This window comes from Xenopus tropicalis, chromosome 1 (genome assembly GCF_000004195.4).
Source record: "Xenopus tropicalis strain Nigerian chromosome 1, UCB_Xtro_10.0, whole genome shotgun sequence".
Classification (NCBI taxonomy): Eukaryota; Metazoa; Chordata; class Amphibia; order Anura; family Pipidae; genus Xenopus; species Xenopus tropicalis.
The window spans coordinates 65,901,844-65,914,779 of record NC_030677.2 but is presented as its reverse complement, the minus strand read 5'-3'; the positions used below and the strand labels follow the sequence as shown (position 1 = coordinate 65,914,779).

Genomic DNA, 12,936 nt, shown 5'->3' with positions numbered 1-12,936 from the left:
CAAGGAAAATAGTTTATAAAATGCGACACAATATTCTTATAGGTTTAGGATTACCATGTTAGTAGTTCATTTCTATTATCTAGTTCAGTGCTGTCCAACTGGCGGCCCGCGGGCCCCCTCTGTGTGGCCCCCCACCTGTCTGGCTGCTTTGATGGCTTACTCTTGTGTAAGCTTTAAATGGTATCAGTACTGTGATTAACTGCCCCCCCTGCATGGCTCTCACCTCAGATTCAGGCTGTAATCAGGCTTTATTGTTTAAATATGTAATCCCCTGTGTTGTTCACACCTTTTAGTTTCTGCATTGTTCACCCCCCTGCAGTGTTCACACCTCAGGCTCAGGCTGTAATCACCCACATTGTTCCCCTGTTCACACCTCAGGAGCAGTAGAAACCCACAAATAATCCCTGCATACTACAAAAAGAACATATACTGAGGTGGTACTGCAATTAAAAAGTTTTTTTAATATATAGTTATTATGCAGACTGTAGGAGCAGTGCCAGCATTGTGTCACTGTAGGCTGCCTGTGTGTGCCATACACACAGGCATCATAGGGCAAGCAGAGTATGGCACACACAGGCAGGGTAGGGAAGGCAGAGTATGGCACACACAGGCAGAGTATGGCACACACAGGCAGAGTATGGCACACACAGGCAGAGTATGGCACAAACCAGCCAAGAATGGCAAACACAGTGAAAGTATGGCACACGCAGGCAGGGTAGGGAAGGCAGAGTATGGAACACACAGGCAGGGTAGGGCAGGCAGAGTATGGCACACACAGGCCAAGTATGGCACAAACCAGCCAAGTATGGCACAAACCAGCCAAGTATGGCACACAGGCAGGCAGAGTATGGCAGGTTTTTGCTGTACTACAACCATTAATATGGGTATGGTCATGTGATAACATGGGTGTGGTTTCAAGTGGGTGCAGTTTCAAAAAGGGGAGTGGTCAAAACTGGCTTCCATTATCGGCCCTCCACCACGCAGGTCGGAAAAATTCCGGCCCTCGGTACAACAGAAGTTGGACAGCACTGATCTAGTTTATGGTGCAGACAGAGGCTTTTCTATCTTGTCCTCGGGCTGTGTAATGGAAAGGACTGAACCAGCCCATTTTAGTTAAAGGGGACCTGGCATCCAGACATAAAAAGCTGTATAATAAAAGTCCTTTTCAAATTAATCATAAAACCCAAATTATGTTTTCGGTAAAAAATCCATACCTATTACAAACATTTAGAAATACAGTTGCAAGAAAAAGTATGTGAACCCTTTGGAATTATATTGGTCATAAAATGTGATCTGATCTTCATCTAAGTCAAAACAATAGACAATCACAGTCTGCTTAAACTAATACCACACAAATAATTAAATGTTTCCATGTTTTTATTGAACACACCATGTAAACATTCACAGTGCAGGTGGAAAAAGTATGTGAACCCTTGGATTTAATAACTGGTTGTACCTCCTTTTGAAGGTAATACCTTCAACCAAATGTTTCCTGTAGTTGCAGATCAGACATGCACAATGGTCAGGAGTAATTCTTGACCATTCCTCTTCCTACAGAACTGTTTCAGTTCAGCAATATTCTTGGGATGTCTGGTGTAAATCGCTTTCTTGAGGTCATGCCATAGCATCTCAATCGGGTTGAGGTCAGGACTGGGCCACTCCAGAAGGCGTATTTTCTTTTGTTTAAGCCATTCTGTTGTTGATTTACTGTGCATGGGCAGTGGACATTAGGTTCCCCATTCTGGCATATACACAGCATTATGGGGTGATACAAAAGTTGCCTTAAAGCAGGGATTCCCAACCTTTTTTTCTACCAGTGAGCCACATTCTAATGTAAAAAGAGTTGACGAACAACACATGGAGTTCCTGTGGTGCCAAATAAGGGCAGTTATTGGATATTTGGCTATAAACAAACTGTTCTGTAGCAATGGAGGCAGTTAAAATAGCTAAATGGCACAGGATCACATGTAACTGATTTTGTAGAACAGCGGTCTCCAAACCGGATCCAGCCCCCCAGAGGAATTTACGATGGCGGTGGGGGGTAGGGGCGTCAGGATGTGCTGGTGATGGCGGTCCGGCCCCCCAACAATCTGAGGGGCCCTTGATCCGGCGCCTTGGGTCAGAAGTTTGAGGACCCCTGCTGTAGAACATCATTATACAGAACTTATCTGCTATGTAAGTTTTTTTCCTTTAAAAGGCTGCCAGCTAACAAAGTTTTCCTTTCTTTAGATTAGCACTGCTTGGCCTGTCTCAGGTTTGCCTGCTGGAAAAGTTGGCCTCTCTGAAATGGCTCAGAAAAGTCTCAGAGTGAAGATTGGAGATTCAGTCATTATTCAGCCATTGACTGGTCCTGTCCTGGAAGCTGACACAATTGAAGTCATATTTAGGTATTGTAAACCATTCTGTTTAATTAAGTGTGTTACATAGAGGTTTTAGTAGTATCTGTTGAGCCAGACACGTACAGATATATACTCTACCCCTCTGAATTAATCTCTACACAAGAACCAACCAGTTTGTCCAGTGGAATCAACTCTGATGCAACTGAGCTAGTATTTATCATCTTCCACTATCCTTAAGGTACAGCATATTTAGCATCTGCCAGCTTGGATTTGCAATGGGTGCTTAAAAAGCAAAAGAGAAAATGTAAAGGAAGACTGGCATTGACTGGCAGAATGGGAAGGCAGGAAAAGAGAAGCTAACATAGCTCAATAGAATGAAATTAAAGAAGCAGGAGAACAAGATGGATAAAGAATATGAAAATAAAAGATAAAGAGGAGAGTGGAACCAGAAGTGAATAATCAACCTTTTACCAAAATTTGCCAAATCATATAACAGCTATTAAATTAATATTTAAAGCTTTTTATAGTTTTCTCCCACTTCTGTCTGTGGTCTTGAACTGTTATTATGAGTAAGGTTATACAAGATCAAGGGAGTCTAATGATGTATGTCTTATGTGGGTGTTGCATATATTTGAGCATAACCCTACACAATGCAATTTAAATAAAGATATACATACATACAGTGGAAAGATAAAATGTATGCACAATGCACAGTAACAGATCATTTCTTTAAAGCCGGAAGCTGGGTTTTAAATACATTCCATACAGAAGACTGGGGCATTAATTTTAGGAAAATTCTAAATAAGTGAACAGTATTTGTAAATGCTTATAAAAGGTGGCCCTTGAGTACTACAAATGCTAGTGTAAAAAATAACTTTGGTAAAATATATACACACTTTATCAAATGTGGGCACCCACTATAAATTTAAATTGCCCTAAGCCAGAAGGGAAGAGGATCTTTAAGACTGTAAGCCCTTGTGGGCTTCTTAGCTGCTTTACTGGTTTATAATTTATAAGTTATGCAACTGTGTGAAATATGTTGGCTCTTTATGCATGAGCACAGTGATAATGAAATTAAAAAGGAGAGACTGCATTAATGGCATTTCTATTTGATGTGGTAATAGCACCATCTTGTGGAAATCTTGTATATTTCATGTAAAGAATGTATTAGTAATGGGAAAGGCAGCATTTTGTTTGCCACTTAAAAAATGTGATGGTGTAACTTACCCACATAGACTAGGGATATTTTATATGTTATTATTAGAATATGTAATATCCCCAGTCAGTCAGTTTTTTTGCATATTATTTTATTCATATATTTGTGTCAGTTTGGATATCTGTAACAAAAAACAAACAAAAAAAACCCCACTGCTTACTGTGTTCCAATAATTCCTTGGTTAATACAAGTACAAACCTTTTTAGTGGAAACTTAAACCATACCTTTGGCAAATTAACTTTATAGTCAAATGGAAGAGCAGTGGTTAAAGCAGTACTGTAACCAACATGTTTTTTAAATAAATGAATGAAAAAACAAAATTACTGTCACACTTAGGAATCCTTTAGCAGTGTGGACAAACCAAATGCTGTTTTCCCATCAGAAATGTATCTTACCTGATACACAAGAATAAAAACACATTGTCCAGTGATGTGCAGCTAACCAATAATTTTTGTGCTTGTTTTTGTTTTAATAATCTAAAAGTGTTTTCCAGAGAAAAATACAGAGGAACCCCCATTTTATATTTTTAGGGGACCAGAAAAAATGTAAAAATGTAAAATCAGGGAAATGTATTATGCATTATATATTGGTGGGACCAAAAAAAGGTATAAAAGGTATGAAATAAATGTTCAGGGGATGTAAAATTAAGGGTTCACTGTACTTGCAATTCACAGTAAAAGTCTACGGTCTATTGTACAACAAACAAATTATATTATTTAAATCTTTTCACTTGCAAGAAAATGAGAGAAAAGAAAAAAAATAAAAAATCAAAATATGAAAATAATATGAATATAAATGTATTGTTGTTACCTCAGTGGTACTGACATATTTACATGGTAGTAAATATATATATATATGCCCCCTCCATTTTTTACAGTAGGGGTAGCCTTTTATGGCCTTGTACTCTTGTAAATGAGAAACTGATCATTCTGTTACTAAAATATTAGATTTGAAAAACATCTAGATCTGTTGTTCATATGGATATTCCAGGGTTTGGGTCAGGATTTGGCATCTTTTGCAAGATTTAGATTTTAATATATCTTCTGTGCTTTGAATTGTTATTGAATTTGGTATAATATATTTAATTTTAATTTGACTGTAATATATAGCTTTCAATATGATTTATGAGTCATGACCCTCCATGACTTGTATATCTAGCATAACAAATTGGGTTTATCTCCCTGCTTTATGCTAGTGACACTAACCAGACTTTGTAGAACAGACTGTATAGGACCATTCAATCACATGGTTGAAAACACTGAAGCCATTGGGGCTGTCATCACATTTCGGTCCATAAATTGTATCCACCGTTTACTTTTTGTGTGATTGCAGGATTTCCCATTCTAATGTGATTTATTAGAAGTTTTTAATACATATTTTTTTACATATATGGTTGAATGCAAAAAGCTTGGGCATCCCAGACCAAATTATATATTTTGTTAATGTTGTAAGTAAAAAGTAGGAAATATATACCACAGGAATTAGTGTGTTAACAAAAAAAAATACATATTTGCACAGTTCCGTTTTATAGAAAATAGTAATTGTGGCATGTACAAAAGTTCGAACACCTTCCAGTTGTCCAATGATAAACTCTGCAAGGTCCCCGAATCTAATTACCTTATTAAGACTTAAGGCTCACAATTTTCACTGTCTGTAATGTTAGCAAGAAATTACAGAACTGAGTGAGAACTGTGGAGGTCAAGGCAAGATCTGGAAGAGCAAGAAAGCTTTGTTTGGAGCTGTTATACTTGGGGGCTGTGTGGCAGCCAGTGGCACAGGAAACACAGGACATGTATAGGGAAGAAGGTATTTCACTTTATACCAGTAAATTCTGAATCCCAATTTGAAGCCGTCAGCCAAGCAGTTAGAGCTTAAAAGATAATGGCTCCTACAACAACATTGATTCTAAGTATAACTCAAAAGCTGCCCTGGCCCCCACAAAGGCCTTGACCTAAACTTCATTATAAATATGTGGGTGGATTTAAACATGGAAGATTGCCCAGGAAGATCTTGTAATTAGAAACTATCTGCAAGGAACTGTACACAATTACTATTTTATTTGTTGCTCTATTTAAAAATGACATAGCAACTGAGGAACTTTTGCTATTATGCTATTTATTAAACACTCTGATTCCTGCAGAAAAATGAAAATTGGCAAGGGGTGTCCAAACTTTTGTTTTCAAATGTAGTTGGGCTTGGCCTAAGCAGGGGTTGGACAAAATATCAAGCAATGTCTGTAAGAATGCAAGAATAAACTAACCAATATACTTGTCAGTACTGTAATCTCTGAGATTCATTCTCATTAATATATGTCTTCCTTCTCCACTGCAGGGATAAAGATGCCAGTGGTATTAATACGGAAGAGCTCTCTTCTTTCCTGGTGAAGTTCATGAGTAAGTAGGTCCAACATTTTATTTTAGTCAACTTCTATTGACTAAAATATCATGTACTGTTGCCATGCTCTGGTAAAAATTGTTTGTTTCATAAACACTACTATAGTTTATATAAATAATGCTATTAAGTAGCCACAGGGGCAGCCATTTAAGCTGATAGAAAGGAGAAAAGGCACACATACCAGATAACAGATAAGCTTTTTAGAATACAATGCTGAATTTGGTCAGTTTTTCTAGGGAAGACATTTTCCAGGAATTGAGAGTCAAACCAGGGATTCTTTATGGAAATAAGGCATCTCCTGTTATTCTGCTTGCCGGCTGGTCTATCAGTTAATTATGGACCCCAAGCTGCGTCTTTGCAAGGAGCATAGAGAAATGGTACAAAAGTCTTCCGCATTAAATGACATACAAATTCTATTTCACTGTGGGGTGTCAAAATGTTAGGCACCCCCTGTGAAATAGATCGCTAATTTCTCTCCTGTTAGGACTGTATTTTTCTTCTAACAGGATCACCAACCTGGGGAAATAACTTTGTCATTGAAGGGGGCTTTTCATGACCTCTAATACATACGAAAACTTTGATTCGGTTTTTCGGTGGGTTTATTTTCTTAATAAGTGAGTAACTGGGTGTTCAATTAAACCAGTGGCTTATATTTTAATGTATATAGGGCATATCTTTTTTAAATTGAACCAGCCAGGTTTTGTCCCACTCATCTGTACTTTGCCAGCATTCAGAAAAGTGTTGAATATTGCTGGTATTACCCAAAGTATACCAAAAGTGATTTAAGGTATGGTCAATTGTTTATGCTTTTTAGTAAAACATTATATGTAAAAATATATATTTTATTTAAAAAGAAGGAAGACAAAATAAATTTAGATTGAAATATCAGTTGTTGTAATGTTTAATTTGATATTTTGTTCTGAAAAATAGCAAGGCTCAGCATTTTATTGATTGAATGCCTGTCTAAAAGCAACCATTTTGATTAGTAGAAGGCCTGAAGTATGCAGGGGGGAGAGTGATCACAGATGTTACAACTCAGTTATAAATTACTTTGTATTAACGGCTGGCAGAATGATGGATAGTCCTACAGAACGGTGCATACATTTCTCTTTCAAGTTAGGATTTCATTCACGATTGGGGAATGTCATGTTATTAAGTTGTAATAAACCTCTCACTACAACTTAAAATCAAGCAAAAGTGTATCTTTCCTACTTCCCCCCATAACCTTGCAATTGTGCTCTGCATTTTAATGTAATGAACACAACTTAGTGTATGCTGTGTACCGCAGCTTTGTAAATAATAAGGATTGCTTCACCTGTATAATGTGTGTATAATACACAAAAAGAATGTATAATTATAAAAATCCTGGAGGGGATGTGGGTGAAATTTTGTGTAGGAAAGGCTTTCCATTTGAAACTTATAATTGTATATAAATATATAACAGCAGTTGGTCTTTCTATTTGGAGAGGATAAGCCTTTCTAAATCATTATTAGACCAATGTGTAAGTTGTAATAGTGTGAACTAGTGTGATTTAAAGAGACATATAGCATAACTAATAAACTAATAAACCCTCCAATATTGTAGGCAATTCTTAATAATATATGGTTCTAGTTTTACATTGTGCCAGAAATTAATATTATCTTTAAAAAAAGACCACTGTTCCTGTTTTAAATAAGCGGTGGGCGTGTCCTAACAGTCCCTGCCAGAAGTACAGTAGGAGGGGGATAGCCAATCACAGCTTTGCAGTGACACAAACAAAGACAGGCTTCAGTTCACTATCAGGTCAGCCTAGATGCTGATTGGTTCCTATCCTACAGTGCAGTATTAAGTACCTTTGACTCCCCAGCACAGCCTAGGAAAGAAGCTAGCAGGAAGTGGAACAGATGGAAGGGGCAAGTAGGGGTTTGGGGGGAAATTTCAATAAATCAACCCAAAACACTACTTTTCTCAGCACATTGCCTCTATATTTAGAGGACTATAATTTACTATCACATTCTATATTTTAACACAATATGTCTCCTTTAAATCCTTTAAAATCATTGAAAGGGGGTATAGTGGTTTAGCACATATGTGTGTATGCAAAGTCCTGCATACTTTGGGTATATAATAAATGAATTCATGTTTTTCTCTTCTCACATACTGAGGGTGCACGCATATTTTCTGAAAAATTGTGTTGAAAATGTGTAATACTGTTAATACAGTTAATCAGCCAGAATGATTACATGATTTTTATGGAATCACTATAATAATCATTGTTTCTCTAAACTGATTTCCAGGTGGAAAGGTAGTCATACCGGGTAACCTTCTAAGTGTGAACTTTTATGGGAGGCCGTGCTGCTTGCAGATGTTAAAAGTGAAAGGAATTGATGGCACAGTGCAAGAATCTTTGCAAAGGACAAGTTCTGAAAATGAGCTTACATTAGAAAGGACCAGTCTGGATACCAGCACCTCAGATATCTCTTTAAACCTAAGCATGCTAAATATAGAAGAAAGCCTAAGTAACACAACTAGCACTCCATCCAGATCCAACGAATATGGAGATTCAGTTCCTCGTACAGGTGTCGTTTGTGAGACACCTACAAAAGACCAAAATTCAGGGGAATTGGGTCAAGAATGCTCTGACTGTCTCTCCACTGATAATAATGATCGTAGTGAAAAGGAAAACCTAACATCCCCACACAGTAGGGCTGGTGCACGGTGTAACAAAGATACATATTACTGTATTTCTCCCCAAACTAAAATTACCTACAAGGAGCAAAAGACTACTACGGCAAAAGAAACCGATGAACTGAAAAGGAAAGTTACATACAATATGATTGGCGGTTTGAAAGCAGAACTGAAGGAGATAAGGGAAACAATTGAGTTGCCCCTAAAACAGCCTGAACTTTTTAGAAATTATGGTACGACAACACTCAGAATACAAACTAGAATTTGAAATATGTCTGGGATGATGAAAGTATTTATAGGGTAAATGTAGTGAGATGTGGTGATTTGGTGATGTTATTTCCGTTAATGGTACCTCTTCTCTGATTTTTTTTTTTACTGGAAAACAGTAAGATGATCAGGCAATTACTAATGAAAATATCACACTGTGTGGTTTCTTCATAATATTTCCACCAGCAGAGAAACTCCAGAATCTGTCTGTGCCAACTTAGGCATTTCTCTTCTGGTGGGAATATATCTGTGGAGAAACCACCCTTTGTGACATTAGCTCAAGAGCAGTTATCTCAGTTTAAACATTAAAATAATTGCTGTTTTACTGGCAAAAAGGTCACAGTGTAACAAGTAATTCATAATTATTTGATGATTTTAGCCTGATGCCAGACACTGGCATGAGATTTATTCCACAACGATGACTGGCTTCCTCTGTTATGCATTGCCATAACCAATCCCAGTAAAGCTGCTCTCAGATGGTGGGATGACCCTGTATATTTCAAAAAGGGATATGAAGTAAATATATTTTGTTCCTATTATAATAAAGATACAGATTCACAGATCATCTGTGTGCTACTTATGGTCTGAAAGAAATGCTAACAACATAGATTGTTAGTCCAGGCCTGTTGTTAGTTATGGTTGCTTTGCAGTTACCCTGCCCAGTGATTTTCTTTTGGATAAAGGCACAAATAAAATAGTGTTTGGTGGGGTTTAGTAGACATCTTATCAAAGTACGGTACTTCATGCTGACCATACGCAGGCTGTTTTGGAATGTCTGACTGGCCAGTTATATAGATATTTTGGCAGATGTGGCCAATTGCGCTCACCATCTCAACAGTACGGAAAATGTGACTTTTAATCAAAAGGCAAGTAATAAATTAGATAAAAATTTTTCATAACTAATAAATATTATGTTTTATTTGAAGGGATTCCTCCTCCCAGAGGGGTTTTGCTTTACGGCCCTCCAGGAACAGGCAAGACACTGATAGCGAGAGCAATCGCCAATGAAGTTGGAGCCCATGTGACTGTTATAAATGGTCCGGAAATTGTTAGCAAGTATGTTGATGAAATCTTATGTTTCAGTATTTATTATTACACTTATTACAATTGTGAAACCTTTTGTCAGTATTCAGTAAGATTCTTTGTTTACTGCCTTATACACTGACATGAATCCTGTAGTATTATGTTGCAAATTTCTTTTCAGAAAAATATGAGTTTGTCGACACCTGTGGATCCAGGTCAAATAGATGCTGTGCTATGTAGGTTACTGAACCCTGTAATAAGAAAAAGGGAATTATCATGTATGGCTCTGAAATAGAAGAGCAATACAAAAGCAATCTATTATCTTCCGTTCATGTCTGGAATTAGATAAAAATATTGGCATTTCAAGCACATAAAGGCCCCAACAGGCCACTAAATAGTGACTGCCTATGGCATTTTACAACAGCTCCTCTGGCATTTGCCAGTGGATATTACCAGTCCAGGCCTGCTTCCGTTTAATCATATTTTGTACAAGTACAGGTTTTTACGTTTACTACTAATGCAAAGTATGGAAATGTCATTTGTTTAATGTTTTATTTTGTGGCTGCCACAGTTAGTTTAACTTCTGTAACAGCAGGCCTGCATAAGCTTTTTAAGTTGCCTGAGAATGTCCGGAATAATGTAATATGTTACTCAGTAGGGAAGCACACTGAATGCCCCCTCAGCACATAGTTAGGTTGAAAAGGAAGCTAGAAGAAGATATCAGTATGTGAAATCAAATACTTTATCAGAAGTCATGCTGGCAGGCTTAACAAAAAAGAAAAAAAAAATCCACCTCCTTTGTTTTCTGTACATAAGAAACTGATGATTTTCTCTTATAATGTCACTGGTGGGCAATGATAGCAAATAATATAGCCCATAGACTATAATATAGCCCAAAGGCAGTAAACCCTACTATACTGCAGTATTACAGGATTAAAATGTTCGTTGCTTCCAAACAAGACAAAAGGGCTAATTTACAAAAGCAAGGGCAGATTTCTAAAATGGATGTAAAATTGTGTATACTGCTCCATATGGGAGCAAAATTTTAACATTTTGGTGTGGCGGGGCGGCATGCCACCCTAGGCCCGGGCATTTGTGGCCTTTCCACAAATCCTGGCCTGAGTGCAAAGTACAGGGAATCATGGATGCAATATAACATTGGAACTAATACTTGCCTTGAAGTGGCAGTAATTCCAATGGTTCCCTTAGTGCCTTGGCTCTAGTAAATCACACACTAATGCTGTTATTATTTCTGCGTAGTGGGACTGATGCCATTTGCACACAAGGGCTTTATAGTTCAAGTTTTGACTGATCTGCATTTTCTCTGTGATAAAACAGTACCTTGTACTTTATGGTAACTTACTTATTAACAATTCATGTTGATAGCATGTTTTTTTAGTTTTCTTATCTAGAAAACTCCAGGCCAAGAATTCTGGATAACAGATCCTATACCTGGACTAGAATTATTATTCCTCATTTATGTCTTGATTCATATTTATTATATGCTTTTCTAACCCTGCAGTGTTTTGTTTTGCCTTTCCCATGTCTAAGCTGATGGTTATTTTAATCTTTCCTGTCCTGGTTTTGTAATGGACATCCTGCATTTGAGATGATGAGAACAGAAACTCTGGCTTATTTTTATACTCTGGCATTAAAGGTCACATACTCAGTACCAGTTCAGGGCTGAGATTAATGCTGAAATGTACGAGTGTGGGGGCCCTCTGGGCTGTAGAAACTTTTATCTGTTTTTCAAAAAATGATGTCACTGGCCAGATTATTCTGAAAAACTGTTTATATGCACTGCATGACTGGAATAGGGACTATGGATATATGCCAATTGATAACAGATGAATTTACTAAAAGCCAGGACTTTTGATGTTCTACAGTGCACATCTGCTGCTTTAATCTTCTTTTTAGCTTACTTATTAGTATTGTACTTTTTAGGAGGCAGGTTTTCTTAAGTAACTATGTTGGGAAACTCATTTACAGATACACATTCTTAATATTTGTAAGTAAGTCAATAAAAGTTCTTTTAGGACCAAGAGAGAAAAGTACATGACATAACACAACTCTGTTTGTTCATGTCAGGTTTTATGGGGAGTCAGAGGCACGGCTGCGGCAGATATTTGCAGACGCATCCCAGTGGTAATATTATGTGATATTACAGTTCCTTGTACTTTTCTGAGTGAACAACAATGTGCATGGTAATTTTCCTGTTGTTTTTCTTCTTTTTCTAGTTGCCCTTCCATTATATTTATTGATGAGCTGGATGCTTTGTGCCCAAAAAGGGAAGGAGCCCAGAATGAAGTGGAGAAACGTGTAGTGGCCTCATTGCTTACACTGATGGATGGTATTGGCTCGGTATGGTATTTTGTGCATTACATGTGGGTAGTTTGAAATGGATTAGAAGAAATAGTCAAATTACAACAATATGTAGTCCTTGCACAAAATCTCCACATATTTCTATGAGGTGTGTACTTTCCCTAGATGCCTGGCATAGCATCAGTATAGCAAGCTTGCAAGAAATAGGAATTGTGCCTACTTAAATGTGTATAGGGAGCTTAACCCATTATTACCAACTGCAGAAAGTGACAAGTAGATAACAATTCAGCAGACAAGCCTTCCTTCATCAGATATTCCAACAGCAAATCTGAACCATACTTAAAAAACCAAAGCAGCACCTCCCACAACCCACACAGAGGCTACATATTATTACATTTTATATTAGGTTTGCTTACAAATTTGCAATCAGCAATGCTTTATATGTTTTATATGTTATAATCACATGAGATGGAAGGGAAGTCTTGTCTGATTAGGCAATATGACCAATTATATAGATCAGCTAGTAGTAAGAAGATAAAAACAAAATAGAACTATGCAACAGAATATCTATTGCTCTATAGTTTGCATATCCATGCAAGGAACAGCAGGCAATGCGCTCCAGTCAGTAAAGGTTTGAGAATGATATCCAGTTAGGGGTGCTGCTTGACTTGCATTTCTATATTAGACAGGTCTCATTTGTATATTGT

At 37.3% G+C, this 12,936-nt stretch overlaps 1 protein-coding gene across 2 annotated transcripts in view; it reads left to right on the top strand.

Moving 5' to 3' along the window:
* Positions 1-12,936, top strand: part of spata5 (spermatogenesis associated 5) — a 231,069-nt gene that overhangs the window by 9,091 nt on the left and 209,042 nt on the right. For both annotated transcript variants that reach the window (XM_004911116.4, XM_012955572.3), the window contains exons 3-8: positions 2,230-2,387; positions 5,887-5,948; positions 8,227-8,850; positions 9,811-9,940; positions 11,996-12,052; positions 12,145-12,268. In XM_004911116.4, coding sequence (XP_004911173.2) covers positions 2,230-2,387; positions 5,887-5,948; positions 8,227-8,850; positions 9,811-9,940; positions 11,996-12,052; positions 12,145-12,268 — 1,155 coding nt within the window. The remainder of the gene's footprint in view (positions 1-2,229; positions 2,388-5,886; positions 5,949-8,226; positions 8,851-9,810; positions 9,941-11,995; positions 12,053-12,144; positions 12,269-12,936) is intronic.